General features: G+C 42.9%; 1 protein-coding gene across 3 annotated transcripts in view; it reads right to left on the bottom strand.

Moving 5' to 3' along the window:
* Positions 1 to 1,036: 1,036 nt before the first annotated feature.
* The window catches only part of OCIAD2 (OCIA domain containing 2), a 1,147,735-nt gene continuing 1,122,154 nt past the window's right edge, over positions 1,037 to 26,617 (bottom strand). Inside the window, exons 2-8 of one of the 3 annotated variants that reach the window (XM_050790191.1) lie at positions 17,615 to 17,799; positions 15,372 to 15,508; positions 11,040 to 11,136; positions 9,042 to 9,095; positions 5,239 to 5,286; positions 4,011 to 4,128; positions 1,037 to 1,220 (exon numbers count right to left, since the gene is read on the bottom strand). In XM_050790191.1, the coding sequence (XP_050646148.1) occupies positions 1,139 to 1,220; positions 4,011 to 4,128; positions 5,239 to 5,286; positions 9,042 to 9,095; positions 11,040 to 11,136; positions 15,372 to 15,437 (465 nt within the window). In that variant the 5' untranslated portion in view covers positions 15,438 to 15,508; positions 17,615 to 17,799 and the 3' untranslated portion in view covers positions 1,037 to 1,138. Of the gene's footprint in view, positions 1,221 to 4,010; positions 4,129 to 5,238; positions 5,287 to 8,236; positions 8,463 to 9,041; positions 9,096 to 11,039; positions 11,137 to 15,371; positions 15,509 to 17,614; positions 18,023 to 26,617 lie in introns of those variants that run through there. The other 2 variants (XM_050790190.1, XM_050790188.1) reach the window with 2 other exon arrangements.

The following is a 26,617-nucleotide window of genomic DNA, read 5'->3' as shown; positions in this document are numbered from 1 at the left end:
TTGCTTGAGCTCAGGAGTTCAATACCAGTCTGGGAAACATGGCAAAACCCCATCTCTACAAAACTACAAAAATAGAGGGCATGGTGGCACACACCTGTAGTCCTAGCTACTAGGGAGGCTGAGGTGGGAGGTGGCTTGAACCTGGGAGGTCGAGGCTGCAGTGAGCTATGATCATGCCACTGCACTCCAGTCTGGGTGACAGAGCAAGACCCTGTCTCAAAAAAAAAAAAGATAACAGTCACTTCCAGACTCCACTGCTGAACCATACTGTTGAACCATAAGGTCACCTGGAGCACTGAAAGGATAGTTGATTCATATTATGACACTTTCCAATGAAACACTTTTCACTAAGTTAAAAATGTTGCTCCTACATTTTAGGAAGCACTCCTCATAGCTGTAAGACTGTCTTGACCTGTTTCTATCTCCATACACATTAATTTTCTTGGGGTCATGACTTCCTAACTTCTTCAACATTAATTCCAGTTCCCATCAGAGAACTTAAAACACTGAAAAAAAAAAAAAAAAGCAGAGTAAAAGAAAGGATAGAGGCTAATCTGAGAAGACTTAATTATCTTATTTAGCTGTAAGCAAGTTGGTGGGGGGGCAATGTCATTTGTATGTGTGAGGATTTCTAACATGTTTTGCGTGTGTGCGTGTGTGCGTGTGTATGAGATGGAGTCTAGCTCTGCCACCCAGGCTGGTGTGCAGTGGCACAATCTCTGCTTACTGCAACTTCTACCTCCCAGGTTCAAGTGATTCTCCTGCCTCAGCCTCCCTCTCAGTAGCTGGGATTACAGGCATGTGCCACCACACCTGGCTAATTTTTATATTTTTAGCAGAGACAGGGTTTCACCATGTTGGCCAAGCTGGTCATGAACTCCTGACCTCAAATGATCTGTCTGCCTCGGCCTCCCATTACAGGCATGAGCCACTGCGCCATGCCCCAACATGTTCTTAAAGAGTAGAAAAACATGTAATGTTTAGTTCACTTCAGAGCCTTCCATGGAATACATTTCAGTGAGTGACAGACACGATATTTTTGTTCCATTAGAAGTATTTTATTTTAAAGTACACTTGAAATTTTAAATGTTTACAAATTCAGAGGTTTAAAAAACTTCGAAAGTCACAGACACAAAGTTTAGGAAGCTGAAGGCTGAGAGTCTCCCTTCTCACTTAATCCATGCTTTATTTTGCATTCCTCACAGGTAAGCAGGCAGTGCCTAGAAGAGAAGCAAAAATAGACAGTGGTTTGTACTTTGACACTGGAAGCTCTAGTCTTTACATAATATTATTATTCTTATTATTTTAACATAATTTAAAAAATAGAGATGGGGGAATAGTCTATTTATGTTGCCCAGGTTGGTCTCGAGGGCTCAAGGGATCCTCTCACCCACCCCTCTTAAGTAGCTGAGACTACAGGCATGAACCACTGCACCTGCCTTTAAAACAATACTAGATATATAGTCTATGCTAAAGTTCACTAGCCTTGTTTTTTCAGAAATAATAGGAGTTGTTGCTTGGTTTATGGCCCCCAATATTTCACCCCTCAAAAAGCCAATAATGAGCTTTATGTTGAAACACATGGTTGTATTTGTGGTCAGGGTCAGGCAGGGTTTGAACATCTTGATTCTTTTTGAATTCAAGTAATTTCTAACAATAGCATAAAAATTATAAACACACAGTATATTGATCCAGGATTAAACTATATGCCTATGGAGTTAGGTTTGGACACACATGTGCACATATATATATATATACACATAATTTTTTAAATTAAAAAAATGATACTTCCAGAATTTCTGGTTTATAGTTTGCCGAACTTGTCCCAGTTTCCTTAGGATACCAAGGAAAATGCACAGCTTCATTCTAGAATAATATTCACATTTGAATATGGAATAGATGTCGAGTCCCTTCTTGCATTAAAGTTTTATAATCTTACAAATTCAACAAACATTTACTACTATGAGGAGTTGGCAACAGGATAACTTTATGCAGGACAGTGATAGGATGTGTTTTGAATGATAGAAAACTCATTCAATCTGGCCTGGGTGGGAAGGATTACTTCGAAGGTAGCAAGGCCAGAAACTGCTACTGTAAAACCCTGAAGAGATGGATGAGGAACCCCTTTCTCTCACTTATTTCCCCCCATTGCTTTGAGAATGAAGTGAAAATCCTTAGCATGGCATAAATTCCTTCAGGAGCTGACTTCTACCTGCCTGGACTTCCAGCTTGTTCTCTGCCTTTCCCAATAGCTCTTTATGCTCCAGCCGTAGGATGTATTTATGGTTCCCTTTAAAAATGAAAATTTCTCTTCTCTACATACTATTCCTGGCCTGGAATCCCCTTCTTCAACCCTGCTATAGCTCCTACTATAGCCATAGCTCCTGCTATAGCTCCTACTATAGCCATAGCTCCTGCTATATCTCCTGTTGTCATAGCTTCTGCTGTAGCTACTACTACTTGAATCTATTAAGATTCAAGTCAAGCATCATCACCTACTCCAAGAAGTCCTTAATGCCTATTCCTTAACCCTCCCCTCCACCTCAACTTAGTTAAGTGCCCCACTCTACTTTCCCTTAATTAAGAAATCAAATAGCTTTGTGAATTATTGCCTCTCAGATTTGCTGATAATGGCCCTTCACATAGGGCATAGCAATTGGTTATCAGCTATGAATGCAAGCCCAGAGTGGGGCTGCTGTGGCTGGCAGTGGGAAGGCAAAATGAAACCACAGAACGCAGAGCTTAAAGGAGCCCTGGAAACTAGTTACTTCAGTCACCTCCTTTCACAATGGACATTGTCTGAAAAATGTAGATTTCAGTCTTGTGTTCATAATTATTCTGAAATCCAAAGTTGGTTAATTGCAAAAGACACTCCTGAAATTGAAGAGGAAGAGGAAGCAGTCAACAAAATTCTCTCCTTTACTTGTGATACTTTTTCTTTCTTTTCCTACACAGACCAGAATCATGTGGTCAATTCCTCCTCAGCAAGCTGACTCTAAAACACAACTTAGCAAGGATGGACTGAAGTTGGTGTTGTCTGTAAAAATGGAATTAATGATTCTCTGGTGGCCTTGCTTCTGCAATGGGAAGAGTAAGGGTTTGGAAAACAGATGATCTGAGGTGAAAGACCCTTTTCCACCCACTGCTAATGATGTCACCTTCAGAAGGTCTCCACAGCTCTTTGGGTCTCATGCAGCTCATCAGAAAGAGACAGTATTGAAGGGCCCATCTATTACTACAGGACTAGGGAACATGGCTTTCCAAAGTCACATAGTTAGAAAAAGAACGTGAGTGTTTTGACTTCTAGTCCAGTTTGTTTTCATCATATTGTGCTGCTTCTCAGATAGAACCCACTGTGACCAGTGAGGGGTCTTTAGAGAAATGTGTTCCCAACACTAATCTGGTAACTACTATAGTAAAAATAGCTAATGTTTACTGAGCACTTACTGAGTGTCACGAATAATCATTTCTATTCTTTACATCTCATAAAAACTATCCTGATCACTATTTTATACAGATAAGGAAATTGAAGATCAGAGAGCTTAAGAAACTTGCAGGGTCACACAACTTAGTTAAGCGGTAGAACTGGTTTTCAACCCAAGTACTATAACAGCAGAGGTGATGCCATTAACTCCAAAGTCATATTGCCTATTTCCCCTATAGAGAATCATGATATATACAGTATTAACATAGAAAAAGCTCTGAGAAGCCCTGCAGTAAAGAAACCTGTTAAAGTTTTGTGTAACTCTGTGATGGTGGAAGCCATAACTGCTCATTGAGGAATTCTTTAGAAACTTACACAATGTTTGAACACAGTAGGTTCCCATTAAATATTTATCAAACAAATGAAATTGGTAAGTGTAGTAACAAAGTCAATGCTAAACTTGAGGATTAAAACTTTTTTAACATGTGAATTTTAAAAAGTGTGTTTAATATTATAAATAATGCATAATCTTTCATTTAATTTCTTATAATTACATTACAATCCCTCAACCAAACAGATTACAAACCTGTTATGCTGTGGACCAAAACCAGCCCCACGAAGCTGATCTTCAAAAAAATAGAATTTACTCTGGCATACTCCTATGTATGATACCTTTCCAAGGCCAAATCCCAAGAGACCAGCAACTGTAAAAGCAGGTTGGGAGAGGTCATTTAAAGGTTGAGAATCTTCTCCATTAGTTATCTTCCGGAGCTTTAAAAATTAACGCTGGTAATTTTAAAATTAAAAGGACCATGCTAAATCAATGAATGAAGACTCTGAGAAGGAAGTCTCTATTAGAAAAGAACAGGATTGGGAACTGGAGATTTCTCCATCTCAACTTTGAACTGGTGGTGGAAGGGGCAGGACAGAGCAAGCCATAGTGCTGTCCTGGAGACAGATGGCCAGAGAGGGCCCACCTGTCAAGCAAATGGTTGAGGCCACTGGGGCAGGGGAAGGTGGCTGGGTTGTGGCTATAGGCACCTTCCAAATCACTGGGTAAAAATGCCCCTAATCTTCCTTATGGCCTTGGAGTAGTGGGGAGTTTCAGTCTCTCTTGCCTACGAGGGAGAGGGACCCTCCTATGGAAGAGATCTCAAATCTGTTCTTCCTGCTAGGAATGAATGCGGTTTCAGACTATCAACTAAAATGTGTCCTTTTTGTACATAAAACATCTGTTGATGCTGGGTGAAGGAAGATGAAACCCCAAGTTTGTGGTTACTCTATTATTAGAAATCCCCTGATTCTTAAAAATTACTGATTTTTTATATCCATTGTAGAAAACATTTTGAAAAGACTGGCCAGGGCAAAAGAGGAAAATAAAAATCCATAAAGGATCTATCATTCAGAGGCTCTGCTACTGATACTCTCATTATATATCCTTCCAGTCCTTCTTAGTCCATGCTTTAAGGATGGTCTAAGAAGAAGTCCCTACTGCTAAGCTGTATATCAGAAAGTGTTGAGTGAACTAAGAAATGCAGACTAGCAGAAAATAGAGGTTGATTTTTTAAAAAGTCAATACAGGCAGTTTAGTTAAGCTGGACATTCATATCTCCAGTTGCTAGTAATGTCTTTTTTTTTTTTTCAAAATTTTATTTATTATTATTTTTTAAAATAGATACAAGGTTTCACCATATTGCCCAGGCTGGTCTGGAACTCCTGGACTCAAGCAATCTACCCGCCTCAGCCTCCCAAATTCCTGGGATTACAGATGTGAGCCACCACACTTGGCTTGCTTTTTTATTTCTGTGACTTACGTGCAACTTTGGGCAATGATCCAAATCTAGGATTAGCTGCCAAATAACCTAATGAGTAATACAGAAATACATTATTACTTCATTTTATAACTTAAATTATAAGTTATTCTTAAAGTATAAAGAAGCCTCCAAAATTTAAGACATATAATTTCTTAAATGTATACATATTCTGATTTTAGAAAGATGATCTTGGCTGGGCACAGTCACTCACACCTGTAATCCAGCACTTTGGAGGCTAAGGCGGGCAGATTACCTGAGGTCAGGAGTTTGAAACCAGCCTGGCCAACATGGTGAAACCCCGTCTCCACTAAAAAAATACAAAAATTAGCCAGCCATGATGGTAGGTGCCTGTAATCCCAGCTACTTGGGAGGCTGAGGCAGGAGAATCGCTTGAACCCAGGAGGCAGAGGTTGCAGTGAGCTGAGATGGCACCAATGCACTCCAGCCTGGGTGACAGAGCGAGACTCCATCTCAAAAAAAAAAAAAAAAAGGAAAAACGAAAAAAAAAGGATCTTAAAGGAGTTATGATTCAACTCTCAGTTGAATTTAACTGCCAGATAGTCATTTTAGGCAAATTATAAATATTAGCTGTAATGTGTAGAAAAATAATATGAAACAGACAATTCAAGACTGATTCAAAGACATCAAGCAAAGGTAGGGCTGACAACAGTGTTCAAAGAGATTAGTCATCATCCTCTTTTTTTTTAAAATTATATTTTAAGTTAGGGTACATGTGTACCCTCTTTTCTTTTTAAGTAACTCAACATAGAGAGTTTCCATTTGGAGATTCACAGTGTATATCATTATTTTACAATGCAAACAGTACAACTCATGGTAGTTAGAATAATGGCCTTTTAGAGATACCCACATCTGAATTCCTGGAAAAGGTGAATGTATTAGGTCCCAAAAGGGGGATTAAGGTAGAAAATGGAACTGATGTTGCTAATCAGATGACTTTAAAGGAGAGAGATGATCAAGGTAGGCCCAATGTGATCCTTCAGTGTGGAAGAGGAAACATGACAGGACAGAGAGATGGCAGCAAGAGAAGAACTTGGCTCAATGTTGCTGACTTTACGGTCATAGGAAGGGGCCACCGGTTAAGAAATATGCGTGGTTCTAGAAGCTGGAAAGGAAAAGGAAGCCCATGAGCCTCCAGAAGGAACACAGCTGCGGTGATGCCTTGATTTTAGCCCAGTGAGACCCATTTCAGAATTTTGATTTCCAAGAACTGTAAGATAATACATTTGTGTTGTTTTAAGTCACTCTGTTTGTGGTAATTTGTTAGAGATGTTATAGAAAACTGATATTAAACTCTGAAAAAATATGTTAGCATAGACGCAAAAAATGGTAGATGTCTTGGTCTGTTTTCTGCTCCTATAACAGAATACCACAGGCTGGATAATTTATAAAGAACAGAAGTTCACTTGGCTCACACTTCTGGAGGCTGAGAAATCCAAGAGCATAGAGCTGACATTTATGAGGGTTATCCATGGCAAGGAAGTGTAGGAAACAGAGAGCAAGAGGAGAGGCTGAACACATCCTTTTTATCAGGAACTCACTCCCATGATAATGGTATTAATCCATTCATGAGGGTGGAGCCCTCATAACCTCTTAAAGGCTGTACCTCTTGATACTGTTACAATGGCGGATAAATTTCACCCTGAATTTTGAAGGGGACATTCACACCACAAGCAGTAGATTTGGAGTAGTTTAATACTTATAAAACATAATCTGGGCCGGGTGTGGTGGCTCTTGCCTGCAATCTCAGCACTTTGAGAGGCTGAGGTGGGCAGATCACTTGAGGTCAGGAGTTTGAGACCATCCTGCCCAACATGGTGAAACCCTGTCTCTACTAAAAATACAAAAATCAGCAGGATGTGGTAGCACAGGCCTGCAATCCCAGCTACTATGGAGGCTGAGGCAGGAGAATTGCTTGAACCCAGCAGGTGGAGGTTGTAGTGAGCCCAGATCACGCCACTGCACTCCAGCCTGAGTGACAGAGTGAGACTCCGTCTCAAAAACAAACAGACAAACAAAAAACCCATAATCCCCATAGATGTCCCAGCCCCGATACTTTTATCTGTGTCAAAAATGATCTGAAAAATGCTATCTTCAAATTGTAAAAATATAATCATATTTAATACATGAGCTTTATGGACAAGAATGATATTGGTCAAAGTGGGATTCTCCTAGATGTGTGACATGTGGTTTTTGAGACTCAGAAAAGAACTAGGACTTCTTCCCTCATATTTACTGGTACAAATGTTCCTTTTAAGATCCTGGTAATCAAGCCTGGGTGTGATGGCTCACGCCTGTAATCCCAGCACTTTGGGAGGCTGAGGTGGGAGGATCACTTGAGCTCAGGAGTTTGAGACCAGCCTGGGCAATATAGTGAGACACTGTCTCTGCAAAAATTAAAAAAAAAAAAAAATTAGCTGGGTGTGGCGGCATGTGTCTATAGACCCAGCTACTTGGGAAGCTGAGATGGGAACGTCACTTGAGCCCAGGAAGTTGAGACTGCAGGGAGCCATTATTATATCACTGCAGTGGATGAAGGCGAGACCCTGTCTCAAAAACAAACAAATAAACAAAAAAACCAACAAAACAAAACCCCAAGACCCCCATAAAATCCTGATAATCAGAAGCCAGGCATGGTGGCACGTGCCTATAATCCCAGGTACTCAGGAGGTCTAGAGGCGAGGATTGCTTGAGCCCAATAGTTTGAGGACAGCCTGGGCAACATAGCAAGACCTTGCCTCATTAAAAAAAAATAATAAGAATAAAGTAAAATCCTGTTAATCAACAGTGTTTGATAAAATGGGCTTAAACAGGATAAGGTGCCTTCTTGCCACCTGTGGACTAAGGAATGTCTCTGGGTTCTCTGGTCAGGTGGAGACAGGGAGCAGATGAAGAAGGAAGAACAGAGAGGAAAACAGGAAAATGTTAAGAGGCAGGGAGAGGTTATGTGGGGAGATGCAAGGCAGCTGCTGGCCCTTACGGTCTCTTGTATGGAGGAGACAGGGTGCCCTCCTCAGGCAGATGCAGCCTCTTGCCAAAAGAAATGGCATGGTGGACACAGCTTAGGGTGGATTTCAGTTTCCCCCACCTTCTCCGTGGAACATCCTTATTTGTGCAGGGAACCATCTGTCTAACCATATACAGAGGCCCTGGGAGACACTGGACTCCGGCACAGAGAAAGGCACAGGATTGCTTCTCTGTTGTTCCTGTAAATGAAGCAAATTTATTATCTTACAGTTCTTGAGGTCAGAATGGGTCTCGCTGGATGAAAACCAAGGTTTTAACTGTGTTCCTTAAATGGGCTGCATTCCTATCTGAAGGCTCGAGGGTTTCTTACCTTTCTAGCTTCTTGAGGCTGCCCACATTCCTCCACTAATGGTCCCTTCCTCCATCTTCAAGGCTAACAATGTTGAGCTGACGCCTCACATTGCCACCTCTCTGATTCTACCTTCAGATCCTGCCTTTCACTTTTAAGGACCCTTTCAATTGCACTGGGCCCACTTGTATCACCCAGGATACTCTCCCTATTTTAAGGTCAGGTGATTAACAACCTTAATTCCATCTGCAACTTTAATTTCCTTTTGCCATGTAACCTAATATATTCACTAATTCTGGGGATTAGGATGCTTTCTGGGGAGATAGGGACTTAGGCTGAAAATAGACAGAAGTCTGTGGAAAAACATCCTTCACCAAAAAATAAATGTCAAGAGCCAAAAAGCTTCCAGGAGGGTCACAGAAAACTGGGCTCTCTGAAATTAGATTATTTAACAAATATAGAATCTTACCTTGGTAGACTAGTCCCTGGGTGACAAGCATGCTTACAAGAGAAAAAGGCAGAGCTGTAAAGCAAAAATGTCCTTCAATATTGGTATTTTAAAAATTGGCACCTCACCGAGAAGTTAGGGAGAATTATTCTGAGTTTTTTCTCTTACCTTCCTTGGCAGTGAATTTTTGTTCATTTGTTATTTTACTTATTCAACAAATATTTATTAAGTGCAGTATGGAGAATTTTCTTGGAATCTTCCCCAGTCACTTACCCCGAGGCACAGCATTAATTTGAACCCTATTCTACTTCATGTCTAACATCCACTTGTACTGAATGCCATCATGCACAAGATTCTAAGCACTACATATAATAAAGGCATATTAGGGTATATGTACATTTACCTGTTGAATTTGGGAGTTGCCTTTAGCTATGTGTGTATTTTGAAATTTTCAATCCTACACAAATGTTAAAAAGCAATATAATAAACTCCTACATACCTTTCATCTAGATTCATTAATTGTGAACATTTTGCCAAGTTTGCTTTATCTAATTTTTCCTTTTTTGTCTGAGCCATTTGAGATTTGCAAACATTATGACTCTGTCACTAAATACTTCAGCAGGTGTCTTCTAAAAACTAGAATGTTTCCCTACGTAATTACACCACCATTAGCATGGTCAAAACATTTATATTTCTTGAACACTCGTACTCAAGAAAAATTATATTAACTTATACACAATCGTTATTCAAATCTCTCCAACTGGCCCAATAGCTGTGGGCTTTTTCCAACTCAGAAATTCAGGGATCATACATTACACATATTCTCCTATTTGATTTAGTCTAGGACAGTTCCTTGTCTTTCTTTTTCTTTTTCATGACATTTTGTCTTACAATTTGTATTTGCCTGAAGATCCAAATTAAAGATCACAAGATGACTATGTTCATGTTAAACGTGTAATGTTTAGCTATAATTTTAAAACAGAAAATTTAGTCTGGGAAAGGCAGTTTCTAGTTCTGTCCATCAATATGTGTCAAATAACTTCTTTCAAAAGCAGAGAGTAGTGATAAACATGTAGCTCTTTCTAGTTCAACCAAGACAGATCAAATAGCAACCAATTTTTCCACTCATAGCTACCCTATAGTGGGCAAATGGGTCATACTGAAGTGTTAGTCTACTAGGGCCCAATTAAATTTTCTGACAACTCATAGGTTGTCAGAAAACACATGAATTTCTAGAAGCACAGTCAGTAATCCTATAATGTATAATGAATATCAGCTTCTAGTGTTATTTCCCAAACAGGTGATACTAAATTTGAATGACTTAAGAAATCAAAATGAGTATTTCAAAGTATACATTATCCACACATCAGCAATGTTGCAAAATATCAAGACTGTATCTACAGGTTCTACTATGCCATTTTCAAATACTGAATTACACATTTTTTTAATTGGAAGAGACCTTAATGCACAGCCTGATTGTCTTATGTGAGGCAGGCTCAGAAAGAGGAAGTGACTCAGCTGAAAATGTTATTTCAGAGACAGTGTAAGAGAAGTATTAATGGAACGTGGCCATTTTTCATTCATTTGAGAAATATCGATTAGGTATTTCTATGAACAGGGCACTGTGCTAGGCTATAGAATGAAGGTCCAGATGAACTTGACATTATTTCTGAACCCTGTGAAACTTAGAGTCCAGCAGAATGTAGGAAGGTCTACTCTTTGGGAATAAACAAATTCTAAATAATTGTCTTGGTACACATTCTCGGTCACATATTCTTGGTAAAGGGAAGAATTACGTGTGCATCATTTTTTGCTAAGTGAGGTAAAGTGCTCCTTAATCAGATATTATCTCTGCCTTAAAAAAGGTCTGAACTTGGATTTAAACTCTAAACATCCCTGAATATCAGAGTTCATCAGATATTTATGCAAAGTCTCTGCTGAAACGTAAGTCATTACCACAATTCTAATATGAATATTTAGGCAGTTTACTGCCACAAATACAATGTTAAGTACAATTACCTCTCTTCCAGAAACTTTCTTCCTGACATTCTCGCATAATCTTTGAGATCTCTGCTCTGTGGATGTGCAGTTTTGATTTTGGACAAAACAACAGGCTCTGTAAGGAAAGTTATATGGTGAGCTAACTGAGATCATCCGAAAATCACCCATTTGTTTTCTCCAGAAGTGAACAGGGAGGTCTCTTCACTTGTAACACAATGTGTGTTCTGTACCGGAGGCAGCCCAAAGCAATGATAAATTTCCAAGAGTGCTTTCTCACTGGGAACACTGATGGACTTAGACAGCAGAAGAATTCTAGTTGGAGAGTGGGAGTGATTCACTGACTGGCGCAGGCAGCAAATTTGTCGTCAGGTTGAATCCCTGCTGAGGCCACATTTCCTTCCCTACCTCCATGCCTCTATGTGGTTTACTGTACCTAGAATGCTGTTCACTCTCGTCACCTGACTGGTCTTAACACCCAGCTGAACATTGTCTCCCGGGTGAGGAAAGAGATTTTCCCTATAGCACACAGTATTTAGACATCGAGCATCACACTCAGAGAACCTATGTACACGAACTTCTGTATGCATTTTTAGACTGTGGACTGCTTTTTATTATTTGACATAGTTTACTTTCAGTCTGGAGGCTTTTTTTTTTACACATTTATAAGTGGTGTGCACATAATTTATGGTGCAACTATCGACATGATTGACATAACTATTTTTATTAGTTCTGTAGTATTTTTTGGAATTTATTTATTAAAAAATTTTAAAATATTTTAATTGCTGTGGGTACATAGTAGGTTCTGCAGTGTTTTTTTTGTTTGTTTTTTGGACAGGGTCTCATTTGTCACCTGGGCTGGAGTGCAAGGGCGTGATCTTGGCTCACTGCAGACTCTACCTCCCAGGTTCAAGCAATCCTCTTGTCTCAGCTCCCCTAGTAGCTAGGACTATAGCGACAATGGGGTTTTGCCATGTTGCCCAGGCTGGTCTCGAACTCCTGAGCTCAAGCAATCTGCCCTCATCGGCCTCCCAAAGTGTTAGGATTACAAGCGTAAGCCACTGCGGCCAGACTTGCAGTGTTTTTTCAATCAAGTTCATATGCTATCATCTAGACCAACTCCCATCTTTTACCATTCCTTTCGCTTTGTAGGTACATAGCTTTAATCACTCGCTCTTGTCCACATTCTCCACTCCTTCCCCTCTGCCCATCACAACCATTCTGAGTGTTTAATGTTTTATTTCTGTCCATTCTTGCAAAATGTTCATTATTTTGGGTGAATATATCTTTTTAATGTAAATAGCACTGTTTTATATATTTTATTCTTAAAACATTCTCAACTCAGCTCTTTGCTTTTAAGGTCCACCCATGTTGCTGTATTCATCTAGTCTGCTGCTTCTAACTGCTACATAGCTGTGCACAATGCCTCCAAGTTCCCACCACCTCATGCTCCTCTATGGACCCATGAGAGAACATTTTTCAGACATGAATCTAGAAGTAAAGCTCAGGGTGTGCATATTCTCACTGTTACAGAGTCTTGCTGACCACTCTCTTCAATGACTGCAGTCTCCACTCCTACCTGCAGGGCCTGAACATTCCCTTATGGCTACGTAGCCTGTGTAAGAGCTAGGTATGGGTAAAGAAGATTCCAAGCAAGTTAAAGAAAGAATTTTCTAACACTTGGAATTATCCAGTTTTCTAAGCTGATAGGTATAAAGTAATATTTATTATCTTGTTTGTACTTCTTTGATAATGAATGTGTTTGACTATCTCTACATATTTTTCAGCTACACTGCCCTTCTCTGGTTGTCAGGCAATTCCTGTAATTGGATCTGGGTTGTAATCTTTTCTTATATATTGGCTCATTAATTTTTTTTGTGGAAAAATACATACATATATAACATTTATATATGTTATAACATATTGTAACATTTGCCATTTTGACCATTTTATTTTTATTTTTATTTTTATTTTTTTTAGAGACAGGGTCTTGCTCTGTCACCCAGATTGGAGTATAGTGGTGCCATCATAGCTCACTGCAGCCTCGAACTCCTGGGCTCAAGTTAACCTCCCACTTCAGCCTCCTGAGTAGCTGGGACTATGGGTGCACACCATCATGCCTGGCTAATTAAAAAAAAACGTTTTTTAAATAGGTTAGGGGTTCTCACTATGTTTCTCAGGCTGGTCTTGAACTCCTGGCCTCAAGTGATTGTGATTGTCCCGCTTTGGCTTCCCAAAGTGCTGGGGTTATAGGTATGAGTCACCATGCCTAGCCCCATTAATTTTTTTTTTTTTTAATTTAACTTGTTCCTTACTATAGAAGTCACACTTGTATTTCCTTGTTTGTGAATTATTTATGTGGGTTATTTGCCATTTATCTCCAGGGTTTTAGTGTTTTTCTGGTTGAGGTGCAGCTCCTTAACTCTTGAAGCGTACTTTGATTGTGCTGATCTTGCCACTGTCTTTTTAGACTCTTTCTGTGAAATAGATGTCAATATACAAGATGGTCACCATTTCTTGAGCACTTTGTATGTGCCTGGTCCTGTGCCAAGCACTTTACATGCATGATGTCAATGAAAGGGGTGGAGAAACCCTCTGGCACCAGTGTCTGTGGAGCTCTACAAGCAGCCCAAGTGGGCAACCTCCCTCTTCTCTCCCTGCAATTCCCCAAGGCACAGTGCAAAGATGCTGTAAGTCACAGGGTGAGTCACAGCAGCAGGAGAAGGAGTTGCTCTCAGTCTCTACCTACCTTCCTTCCTCAGCACAGGCATGCCTCCAGATGCCCAGGGTGAATATTTGCTCTTGCTCTTGGCAGTGCCTGGGGCAGAAATAAGGACTGCCTCCCCTAAATAAACAAATGCACACACCCTGGCTATCACAATTGCTTCCAGTCCTGCAGTCAACCTGTAATCCCAGGCTTTGGGAGGCTGAGGCGGCCAGATCACTTGAGGTCAGGAGTTCAAGACCAGCCTGGCCAACATGGTGAAACTTCATCTCTACTAAAAATACAACAATTAGCTGGGCATGGTGGCAGGTGCCTGTAATCCCAGCTACTTGGGAGGCTGAGATAGGAGATTCGCTTGAACCCGGGAGGTGGAGGTTGCAGTGAGCCAAAATTGTGCCACAGCACTCCAGCCTAGATGACAGAGTGAGACTGCATCTCAAAACAAAAACAAAAACAAAAACAAAAACAAAAGGAGCTCTGGTTATCATTTTCTGTATAGCCATGAATGTTTGATGACTCCCCATTTCACAGAGGCAACTCAGGTGTCCAAATAATTCTCCTTGTGACTTTCTATCGTTTTTCTGTTTGCCTCGCCTAAACTTTGCTCCTTGAAAATTACTGCCTCCATACACTATTTTTAGCTTGAACATGAATGTCATTGACCCATCAAATGCTTTCTCTTTTCTTCATTGACGTATTCCTGAAATACACAGTATCCATTCCTAACAAATTGAAAAATTATTTCCATGTTAACACTTCGGTTCTCAATCTGCTAGCTAATTAGTGATTAAGGACTCTGCCACCCTGAATAAATGTAAATAAGTAAAAATGTAAAAAATAAGCAAAATATCACCTGTAATCCCGGCACTTTGGGAGGCTGAGGTGGGAGGATCATTTGAGCTCAGGAGTTTGAGACCAGCCTGGGCAATATAATGGAGCCTCCATCTCTAAAAAATAAATGAATGAATAAATATAAATAAATAAGCAACATACATAATTCTGTTAGAGTCTATTAAGAGTTTTGCTCTGCTCTCAGAAACCTCTTCAGTTACTGACAGTTCATCTAAGAGTTAGTAAGGCTGGATTCCAAACAGGAAAGAGTATAGAAAGGATTTTGTAAATAAAATTTTAAATTTTAAATGTCAGCTTCTTTTCAAAGCAGCTGAAAACACACTTTCCTTCCCCATCCTGTTTTCCCTGAGCCCATCCAACACAGTGCCAGACTGAAAAAAATAAGATGACTGGTTAAAGATGAAATTTAATCAAAATCCTCTATGATATATATTTTTTCAGATGGCAGGTCCTGCAATTAAAAGTATACCTGACCAGGCATGGTGGCTCACGCCTGTAATCCCAGCACTTTGGCAGGCCTAGATGGAGGATTAATTGAGGCCAGGTATTTGAGACCAGCCTGGGCAATACAGTGAGACCTCATGTCTAACCCCCAAAAAAATTAGCCAGGCATGGGGGCCTGTACCTCTCATCCCCGTTAAGTGAGAAGCTCAAGTAGGAGGATCATTTAATCCAGCAGTTCGAGACTGCAGTGAGCCATGATTGCTCTCAAGTCTGGGTGACAGTGTGAGATCGTGTCTCAATCAATGAATTGATCAATAAAGATAAAAGTATACCTGCTTGCTTGGTGGTGGCAAATGGGTATCCTTATCTTGGTTTCCACGAGTAGACGCTGAAGCCATGATGACTTTGTATTTGCTCTCCTTCCAGTAGTTTATCCTCTGCTTACTCCTTGACCCAGTGTGTAAGGAACCTAGAAGAGAATCACTATGCCATGACTGAATGTTTGTATCAAGCTTAAAAGCATCCTGAGGATCCACTGGAGTTATCTGGAAAACTCGTTTTTCCTTTTGTCATTAGTCCATCTGCAAACTCAGTTTCTAGTGCTCCTCTTCCACTAGCACACACACTAATGGGGACAGATCAGATTTAGAATAGAGTGAAATACCACACTGTGCACTGAGTGTCGATTATGTGCCAGGCCAGGGGATATGAAGAAGGATAAGACAAGATCACCACTGAAGGAATTCACAGTCCAAAAGGGGAGATAGACAAGTCAACAGTTACACAACATGAAAAGGGTTCCCTCGAGGTGTGCACAGGATGCTAGGGAAGAAAAAAAAGCAGGGTTCATTCCATCTAGTCAGGTCTCAAAAGGAACTAGGACTCCTAAGCTTTCAGGAGGATCTGTGGAGGGTAGATGGACTCTGGGGCAGGAGGATGAGGTTGGAAGGTGGTGCACTAGTGCAGGCAAGGAGTTACAGGAACCTGAACAAAGACCTTGGTGGGAATTTAGCGTCTTTGATAGAGATGCTAAATTTGGGTTTGGAAATGTTGGATTTGGGTGCCTGTGGGGGAAAACAGTGGAATTAGCCACTGTTGATATATGACAATTTGGGTCTGGAGTTCCAGAACAGGGGTAGGCTTGAGAAATGAAGTTGGGAGCTGCCATCATAGAGATGAAAGTTAAAGCAGGGAACTTGAACAAGTGTGTCTAAAAACAGTATTGGAGAATATGAACATTGAGCCCAAGGGAATATTGAAAAGAGAAGAAAGAAATATTAAAAAAAAAAAAAAAAAAGCAGGCCAAGGAAATGACTGAGAAGGAATAGCTGATATAGAGGGGAGGGAATTTCTGAAGGAGGCAGTGAATCATCAACATCATTACATGGCTTAGAAAAGTGGACCCTGGATCTGGCAATTATGGACATAATCCAGGTGGACTTTGAGCCTCCTCCTGCCCCCGGTGGCCACTGCATTCTGCAGCCCTGAACTCCACCACTACCTCTGCTTTTCTTCTGCGAAATGAACCTCTTATACACAATTCTGTTTCCTACATCAGTTACTAAACTTCCAGGCATTTGAGCCAAGGGGACCCGTACTCACACCAAGTTTCATCGCAGGTGCCTAATGTGATTACAGGGGCACCACAGTGCCCTGCATGGGAAAGTACTGGGGTCAGAGAGACCAGAGTTCAAATCGCGACTCTTTCCCCCTGCCATCCCTGCGCTTTGGTGCAAATGACTTAATCCGTCTGTGCCTCAGCTTTCTCCACTGTTAAGTGGGCATAATGGACCAACAATGGTGAGGGGCCGTTGCAGGAATGAAGATGAGGATGAGGATGAGGGATGCTCCATAAAGCCCCCCGCTCAGCACCCAGCAGGCTGAGTCTGAACGCACGAAGGGGCGGCTGTCAGAGTGGCCCTGCACGCCTTCCATTTCCTGAGCATTCCCAGGAAGTCTTTGCTGACCAGGCCAAATTAGATTATCTTTGCTTAGCCATTAGGCCGCTGCCCTATATTGGGAGGCAAAGATACCTCTCAGCTTCGGTGGCCAGGTCCCCTGGCACCCACTTAGTCCTCAGTCTACACCTAAAAGCAAGCCTTCTGAGGGTCTTGTCTTGCAGGTGTAGCTCCGACCCCCCACGCCGGGGTGGTCCGGGGACCCTCTGTGTCTTCAGTGGTGGGGAAGGGACCCGTGGGTTCGTGGGTTCGTGGGTGCTGACCGGCGGACGTGCGGAGAAAAGAGCGCCGCAGCATGGGGGGCGGGGGTGCTTCTTAGTGGAGTGGGGCGCCTGCCCGGCTGGACGGCGGGCGGGCGACACCGCACTTTCTGGTCCAGTCGGGGGAGCCGGGAGTCAGCCTACTGGAGTCCGCCGCCATCCCTGGCCAGAAGCAGCCAGCGCCACCCCACGCTCTCCAGCCCCTAGCCCCCGCCGGGGTCGCCAGGGTCCGAGCAAAGGGGGAGTGGGGGGGGGCCAACGTTGCGCCGCGCCGCCTTCAAAGGACTGCCCTGCGGAGCTGCGTTCCCCCAAGGCCACTCCCTCCCGCCGTTAACACCCGCCGGGACGGGGGCTCACCTGTGTGGTCAGGGTCGCCTCTGAGGCCGAGTCCCTCGCTGCCGAGCCCTGCAGGCCTCGCTCCTCCGCGACTGCACGGCCGGCCAGCTCCAGCCTCCCGAGTACCCCACCTGTCTCCCCGGCTTCCTCCCCGTCCTTTGTGTTTTCTTCTTTTGCTCCGCCTCCTCGCCTGCCCGCTAAGCACTGAAGCTGGTGAAGTCACCCTACTGCCACCTGGCAGTCACTTTCGCTGTTGGTGGCAACCCAGGCTGGAACCTAGCTCTGGCTGGAATCCCCGCCCCGTCCTTAAGGCTTGTCCCGACACCAAGTAGGTTATAGTTCCTTTGTGCCTTCCAAATGACTCCCTTCCTGCAGCAATCACAGCAGCAACAGCCGTGTATTGCGCCCCCGCCCTGGGCCGGCGTGGGCATCACCTTTGCACTCCTTTCTGCAGCCCTGTGGGGCGCCCACTGTGACCTGCACTTCACAGACGGGTCATCTGAGTCGTGCAGGCCACTAAGGGAGCCCGGAGTCAACCCCAGGCCTGCTTGGCTCCCAGGCCTTCTCTTTCCATTGCTCTTTGTCGGTTCCCTCCTGCCTCCTGTCCCTCCCCAACTCTGACTTGTGGAGGGAAGCCGTTGACATGTGGGGGTACCTTTAATACCGACATTACTTGTTACCAGAGAGGGGTCCCGATCCAGACGCCAAGCGAGGGTTCTTGGACTTCGCGCAAGAAAGAATCTGGGGTGAGTCCCTAAAGTGAGAGCAAGTTTATTAAGGAAGTAAAGAAACAGGCCGGGGACGGTGGCTCACCCCCATAATCCCAACACTTTGGGAGGGAAAGGCAGGCAGATCACATGAGCTCAGGAGTTCAGACCAGCCTGGTCAACATGTTGAAAAGCCCTCTCTACTAAAAATACCAAAAGTTAGCCAGGCGTGGTGGGGTACGCCTGTAATCCCAGCTACTCGGGAGGCTGAGGCAGGAGAATCGCTTGAACCCCAGAGGCGGAGGTTGCAGTGAGCCGAGATTGTGCCATTGCACTTCAGCCTGGGTGACAAAGCCAGACTCTGTCTCAAAAAAAAAAAAAAAAAAATCCCCAAAAACAAAAAACAAGAACAACAACAAAAAAGAATGGCTACTCCATTGGCAGAGCAGCTGTGTGGGCTGCTCAGCTGATTATACTTGTAGTTATTTCTTGATTATATGCTAAACAAGTGGTGGATTATTCATGAGTTTTCCAGGAAAGGGGTGGTCAATTCCCAGAACTGAGGGTTTCTTCACTTTTTAGACCATATAGGGTAACTTTCTGACGTTGCCATGGCATTTGGCATTTGTAAACTGTCATGGCCCTGGTGGGAGTGTCTTTTATCATGCTATTGCATTAAAATTAGCATTTAATGAGTAATGAGGACGACCAGAGGTCACTTTCATGACCATCTAGATTTTGGTGGGTTTTGGCTGGCCTCTTTACTGAGTCCTATTTCATCAGCAGTCTTTGTGACCTGTACCTTGTGCCAACTTCTATCTCATCCTGTGACTAAGAATGCCAAACCACCTGGGAAGGCAGCCCAGTAGGTTTCAGGTTTATTTTACTCAGTTCTTGTTCAAGATGGAGTGGCTCTGGTTCAAATACCTTTGGACACAGTTACGGCTGCCGTGGCTGACAATGTTTTCTGGCCTGAGCTGCCAGGACTGACTGAGTGTGTTGACTGGTAGAGAGGCTGTAGACCTCCACTGAAGGCCCACTTCATTTCTCACTCTTTCCTATTGCACAAATTGGTCCTTGTACCTGTGGCCCCTTCCTCCTCATGCCTCCAGGATCCACACCTCCAACTTGTTGTTCCTCACATTCACACAGCTCTTTTCCACCTGAGGCCCTCCCCTGCCTGCAGCCTCTCCCAATCCGTCCTGTCCTGGCTTTTTCCTACTCCTGATTTTTGACTGTTCCTCAGGAAAATCTTCCTTGACACCAGCCTAAGGCAGGCCTTTCTTCTTTTTCATAGCACAGGACACTATTGTTTTCCTTCATAGCACTTATCACAACTCATTATGTACTTATTAGTGTGTTCATTTTTATAAAGCCTATTTTTCCTGCTTCGGTGTAATCTTAATGAGGTTCAGAACAAGATGGTGTCAGTTTTGTTCACCGTTGTGTAGCATCTTGGATATAGAATGGGCTCAATAAATATTTGTTGAATGAATGAATAAGTGAGCCTGGGTTCAATGACTGTCAAGATACTGTTGTTTTGGAGGGTTCATTTCCCTAGCAGATCCTCCAGACCACATTCCTCCATGGATTCACTGGTTCTTCTCCCCACCAAAATGTGTCTTATTTTGTTTTCACTCCTTTTTTCACCTCCAAATTAAAGGGAATATAATTCTATTGCTAATTCCACATTGTATTACCAGAAATCAGAAAAAATCAACTGGTCTGAACAGAACAGCTTTCTAATAGGTTTTGTGATTTAAATGAACAGCCCTCCATTACACTGAAGTCAACCTTCTAACAAATACCCTAAGTGGCATTTGTCCTTTAACATCTTGCTATGGTATAGTCCAGCCCCCTACCCTCATCTCTACTTTCCACCAAAGAGGCCGTTAACTACCTTAAATAGCAAAAAGTCATCATATGTAATGTGCATAGGTTATGACCAATTGGTATTTGTTGGGCAAATCTCATGTGTCCATGTATTGTTCTAGTACTTTCAAAGATAATAGAAAAAGAGATGAGTCTTTTCCACAAAGAAAGGATTTATCACTTCCCAAAGAATTATAATAAATATACGTTGCCATAGAAGTCTATGACCCTCAACAGTCTTTCTTTTTTTTTTTTTTATTATACTTTAAGTTCTAGGGTACATGTGGATAACGTGCAGGTTTGTTACATATGTATACTTGTGCCATGTTGGTGTGCTGCACCCATCAACTCGTCAGCACCCATCAACTCGTCATTTACATCAGGTATAACTCCCAATGTAATCCCTCCCCCCTCCCCCCTCCCCCCTCCCCGTGATAGGCCCCGGTGTGTGATGTTCCCCTTCCTGAGTCCAAGTGATCTCATTGTTCAGTTCCCACCTATGAGTGAGAACATGCGGTGTTTGGTTTTCTGTTCCTGCGATAGTTTGCTGAGAATGGTGGTTTCCAGCTGCATCCATGTCCCTACAAAGGACACAAACTCATCCTTTTTTATGTCTGCATAGTATTCCATGGTGTACATGTGCCACATTTTCTTAATCCAGTCTGTCACTGATGGACATTTGGGTTGATTCCAAGTCTTTGCTATTGTGAATAGTGCCGCAATAAACATCCGTGTGCATGTGTCTTTATGGTAGAATGGTTTATAATCCTTTGGGTATATACCCAGTAATGGGATGGCTGGGTCATATGGTACTTCTAGTTCTAGATCCTTGAGGAATCGCCATACTGTTTTCCATAACAGTTGAACTAGTTTAGCATCCTACAGGGCCTCCGGATGATGACCTGATCCGAAATTGGTTATCACTGGCTAATACTATGAAAGATGTGGTTGATTTAGAAAGTGCCAAACCATTCATGGCAGGTTTCAGCTTAAACTCTTTCCACAGCCCTACACCGACCTGAGGCAAGGTCTGAATTCATTAGCAGGGCCCTGAGTGATTCAGCTCCTGCCTGCCTCTCCAATGCATTTATCGGAGGCCCTCCCAGGGCCGTCTGGAGTGACTCATGTTTTCTCCTTTCATGTTTTTATGTGCACTGGGGAGTCAGCCTGAATCAGTCTTCCTCTGCTTTTCCACCTCTCTCTTACTCATTCTTGAAGATTGGGCTCTGAGGTCATCTCTTCATGGAAGCCTTGTAGACTCAAGTTTAGTTTCTCAGCTTCTGTGCTCCCATTGCACTCTGCAGTGGATACCTGTTATGCATATGTGTGTGCATATATATGTATCTATTATGCATATATATGTACATGAATGTAATATTCATAACTAATATGCATTAAATACTATGTGTCAGTTGCACTTCTGGTCTCCCATGACCTTATTTTTTTTTTCTTTTTAGAGATGGGAGTCTTGCTATGTTGCTCAGGCTGGAGTGCAGTGGCTATTCACAGGCCCAATGATGGCACACTACAGCCTGGAACTCCTGGGCTCAAGTAATCCTCCTGCCTCAGCCTCTTGAGTAGCTGAAACTGTAGGTGTGTACCACCATGCCTGGCTCTCCTTTCCTTCCTTCTCTCCCTCCCTTCCTTCCTTCCTTCCTTCCTTCCTTCCTTCCTTCCTTCCTTCCCTCCTTCCTTCCTCTCTCTCTCTTTTCCCTCCCCTCCCCTCCATTCCCTTCCTTTACCTTCCCTCCCCTCCCCTCCATTCCCTTCCTTTACCTTCCCTTCCCTTCCCTTCCCTTTCCTTCCCTTCCCTTCCCTGCCCTTCCCTTCCCTTCCCTTCCCTTCCCATCCCTTCCCTTTCTTTTTGCAGGGTCTCTCTCTGTTGCCCAGGCTGGAGTGCAGTGATGTAATCCTGGCTCACTGCAGCTTCTACTTCCAGGCTGAAGCAATCCTCCTGCCTCAGTCTCCTATGTAGATGAGACTACCAGCATGCACCACCACACCAGCTATTTATTTATTTATTTATTTTGTAGAGACAGGGTTTTGCTATGTTGCCCAGGCTCTCATCTTTTAACTACATCTCCACAGTAGTCCCATGGGTGGTGCTAATAACTTACTCAGTCATGCAGCCAGGAAGTGACAGTAGAATTTTAACCTGGGCTCCAGAGTGATGAGCTTCAGAGCAGTGTGGCCCTGCTGTCCTTTGGCTGTTCTCACACTGTTACAACAACTGATGTCATTCATTGGCATTCTGTCTTGACTGTAAGCTCCTTGATGGTGAGGGCAGTCAAGCACTGATCTTCTTCAGTAACTGGTATATTGTATGAACTCACAAATGGCAATGATGATGAATGAATTTAATGAGGCACAAAATAAAAAGTGAGTAATACATGGTCATTTATTTCAAGAGGCTCACTGTCTTTCTTTCCCTTCTCTCCATCCCTCTTGTGCCCCTCCCTCCCTCACTTCCTTTTTCTTTTCTTTCTTTTTGTTTTTCCAGATAAAAGCGTTTAATAGGAAAGTTAAATATTAAAATGGCATTTTAAAATTTTGTTTTATTTATTTATTTATTTATTTTTAATTTTACTTTAAGTTCTGGGATACATGTGCTGAACATGCAGATTTGTTACATAGGTGTACATGTACCATGGTGGTTTGCTGCATCTATCAACTCATCATCTAGGTTTTAAGCTCCTTATGCATTAGGTATTTATCCTAATGCTCTGCCTCCCCTTTCCCCCCACCCCCCAACAGGCCCCAGTGTGTGATGTTCCCCTTCCTGTGTGGAAGTGATTGGCAAAGACTTCATAACTAAAACACCAAAAGCAATTGCAACAAAAGCCATAATTGACAAATGAGATCTAATTAAACTAAAGAGCTTCTGCTCAGCGAAAGAAACTATTATCAGAGTGAATAGTCAACCTACAGAATGGGAGAAAATTTCTGCAATGAATCCATCTGACAAAGGCCTAATATCCAGAATCTACAAGGAACTTAAGCAAATTTACAAGAAGAAAAAAACCCCGTCAAAAAGTGGACAAAGGATATGAACAGACATTTCTCAAAAGAAGACATTTATGAGACCAACAAACATATGAAAAAAAGCTCATTGTTGCTGGTCATTAGAGAAATGCAAATCAAAACCACAATGAGATACCATCTCATGCCAGTTATAATGGTGATCATTGGCTGGGCACAGTGGCTCATGCCTGTAATCCCAACACTTTGGGAGGCTGAGGCAGATGGATCAGAAGGTCAGGAGTTCAAGTCCAGCCTGATCAAGATGGTGAAACCCTGTCTCCACTAAAAATACAAAAGTTAGCAGGACACGGAGGTAGGAGCCTGTAATCCCAGCTACTCGGGAGGCTGAGGCAGGAGAATTGCTTGAACCTGGGTGGCAGAGGTTGCAATGAGCTGAGATCATACCACTGCACTCCAGCCTGGGTGACAGAGTGAGACTCCATCTCAAAAAAAAAAAAAAGAAAGAAAGAAAAAAGTCTGGAAACAACAGATGCTGGAGAGGATGCAGAAAAATAGGAAAGCTTTTACACTGTTGGTGGGAGTGTAAATTAGTTCAACCATTGTGGGAGACAGTGTGGTGACTCCTCAAGGATCTAGAACCAGAAATATCATTTGACCCAGCAATCCCATTACTGGGTATATACCCAAAGGATTATAAACCATTCTACCATAAAGACACATGCACACATATGTTTATTGCAGCACTATTTACAATAGCAAAGACTTGGAGCCAACCCAAATGTCCATCAATGATAGACTGGATTAAGAAAATGTGGCACATATACACCATGGAACACTATGGAGCCATAAAAAAGAATGAGTTCACATCCTTTCAGGGACATGGATGAAGCTGAAAACCATCATCCTCAGCAAACTAACACAGGAACAGAAAACCAAACACCGCATGTTCTCACTTGTAAGAGGGAGCTGAACAATTTCCTTTCTTTCTTAACAGATTAGTTGTAAGGCCTTTTAAGCAACCCTAAAAATATGTACTATTATCCCAACATTATAGGTAGGAAAAATGAGGCAGAGAAAAGTTAAATAACATGGCCAAGGTCATAGCTGGAAGGGGGCACAGCCATGATTCAGACTGCAGTGGCCTGGTCCCAGAGCTCATGTTCTTAACTTCTACAATATGTTATGTCTCCAGTGCCTTATTGGGCAGAGGACACACATAGACTGATGCATAACAAGAGATAGTTACAGACACCTGGAGAGACCTGGACAAGCAGCTTCGTGGGGTAGGAGAGAGTGCTGTGCAGTGTGGTTGGCAGAATAGCAAGCCCTAGTAGGGGAGGGATGGGGATGGATTAAAAACAAAATGAGGCAGCTCATACCTGTAATCCCAGCACCTTGGGAGGCTGAGGCGGGAGAATCATGTGGGGCCAGCAGTTCAAGACCAGTCTGGGCAACACATTCATGAGACCCTATCTGTACAAAATACTAAAAAAAATTTTAAAAATCAGCCAGCTGTATTGGCACACACCTGTAATCCCAGCTACTCAGGAGGCTGAGGCAGGAGGATTGCCCAAACCCAGGAGGTTGAGGCTGCAGTGAGTTATGATCGCTCCACTGCACTCCAGCCTGGTGACAGGGAGATCCTGTCTCAAAAAAAAAAAAAAAAAAAAAAAAGCAAGTGGAAATCTAGATTGATGCCTGCAGGAGCCTAGAGCTCACCCACAACCACCTCTTCCTGCTCTCTAAAAGGGGATCTGGCTGGATTCCTGATGTGGAGAGGTTTCATATGTGTGTCGGGGGCATCTTGGGTGTTCATGGGGTAGCAAGAGCAGCCCTCGGCATCCTGCCATTCTTTTTCTTATTCCAGCTCAACTTGCCATCTGCGTACCTCTGTGAGAGGCTCTGTGAATCACAGGATCTCATGAGTCACTCATTCCCTCTCTGAGGAATAAATTATATCAAGTCTCACAAAAGCAGAGCAGTTGGGTTAAATGAGGTGTCACACAAAGATGGACTGCAGGTTCTGCTTTCCCTTATGAACTGGCATGGCTGTTGGGCGAGGCATGTTGCCAGTTCTCAGCTTGAGCTTTTGGGCCGTCAACCCAGAGTTCTGGCTGCTTCAGCTTCATCTGGATTTGATGTTCAGAATGCCAGACTCAGCAAGAGGTGAAACAGACCCCAGTGATCATAATTTTGACTCACATGGGGAAAGGCTGAAGAATGAAGATGAGTGAATATTTGATTTGCTTGTGTCTCCAGTCTGCATTGCATCAGGCCTATCCTTTGTTATCACTTTTTTTTTGAGAAGGAGTCTCACTCTGTTGCCCAGGCTGGAGTGTAGTGGCGCAATCTTGGCTCACTGCAACCTCTGCCTCCTGGGTTCAAGCAATTCTCCAGCCCTAGCCTCCAGAGTAGCTGGGACTACAGGCGTGCACCACCACACCTAGCCAATTTTTGTATTTTTAGTAAAGACTGGAATTTCACCATATTGGCCAGGCTGGTCTCGAACTCCTGACCTCAGATGATCTGCTGGCTTAGGCCTCCCAGAGGCTATCCTTTATTTAACTCACAACTGCTGATAATAGACATTCTGAAAGTAAATTTACTACTTTAATATTCCAAAACTGCTTTCCGTAGTCCATGATATGCAAAACCTTTGAATGCAAAAAACAGAATGTTCCTGGTGTAGCAGAGAGAATATGTGGTTAAGCAGAGGCCAGTGATATTTTGTGGCAAATTTGTTCACCCCATCACAAGTGTGCATTGTCAGTTTTGTGTCCTGGTATCTGTCCTGAGCCTCTCTTTAGATACCAAGCTTCTTACCTGGCTATGGTGAGGATGGGAGAAAAGCAATTTGATTTGCTGGTGAAAATGACTCACAGCAGGATGTAAATGAGAACCACAGGTTTAGCTCCTTACAGTGCATAATTCCATTTTAGATGAGAGGCTTAGTAATCAAAATCTAATAAGCTTAGTAATCAAGATCTTGATAGAATGTTGGGGGAAGCTTTGCTTTCACATAGGAATTTTTGAGAATCCCCTTGTTACCCAAGTCAGCCCACTTTTTCTGATTCACTTTTCTGAGCATTAGGGAAACAAACTTCAGTATCCTGGCAGTCCACTTGGGGAGGGGCCTAAGCTGCAACTCCTTCAGGCAGTTCAATTCCAGCTTCCCTCTTCATAGTGCCTCTCAGGGCATCTTCGCACTGTGTCTACCCTATACCCTCTGCCAGGCACCTACATGCTCTGCCATGGCAAGCTTATGCCTTTTCTTTGGGTCCCATTGAAGATATCCCTACAGCCTAGGAATTGAAGCAGGGACCCAGACTACCTGGGCTCAATTATAGCCCCACTCCATATCTTTATATAAATAATTGCTTGGCACAGTGCCTGGCACATAGGAAGTGTTGTTTAAGTGTTCATAACCATTTCCTCCAGGGAAACTCTCCCTCCCTGGCTCCTG

The sequence above is a fragment of the Macaca thibetana genome, chromosome 5, assembly GCF_024542745.1.
Source record: "Macaca thibetana thibetana isolate TM-01 chromosome 5, ASM2454274v1, whole genome shotgun sequence".
In the NCBI taxonomy this organism is placed as follows: Eukaryota; Metazoa; Chordata; class Mammalia; order Primates; family Cercopithecidae; genus Macaca; species Macaca thibetana.
The sequence above is the reverse complement of the archived record's forward strand: the minus strand, read 5'-3'. Positions and strand labels throughout refer to the sequence as shown.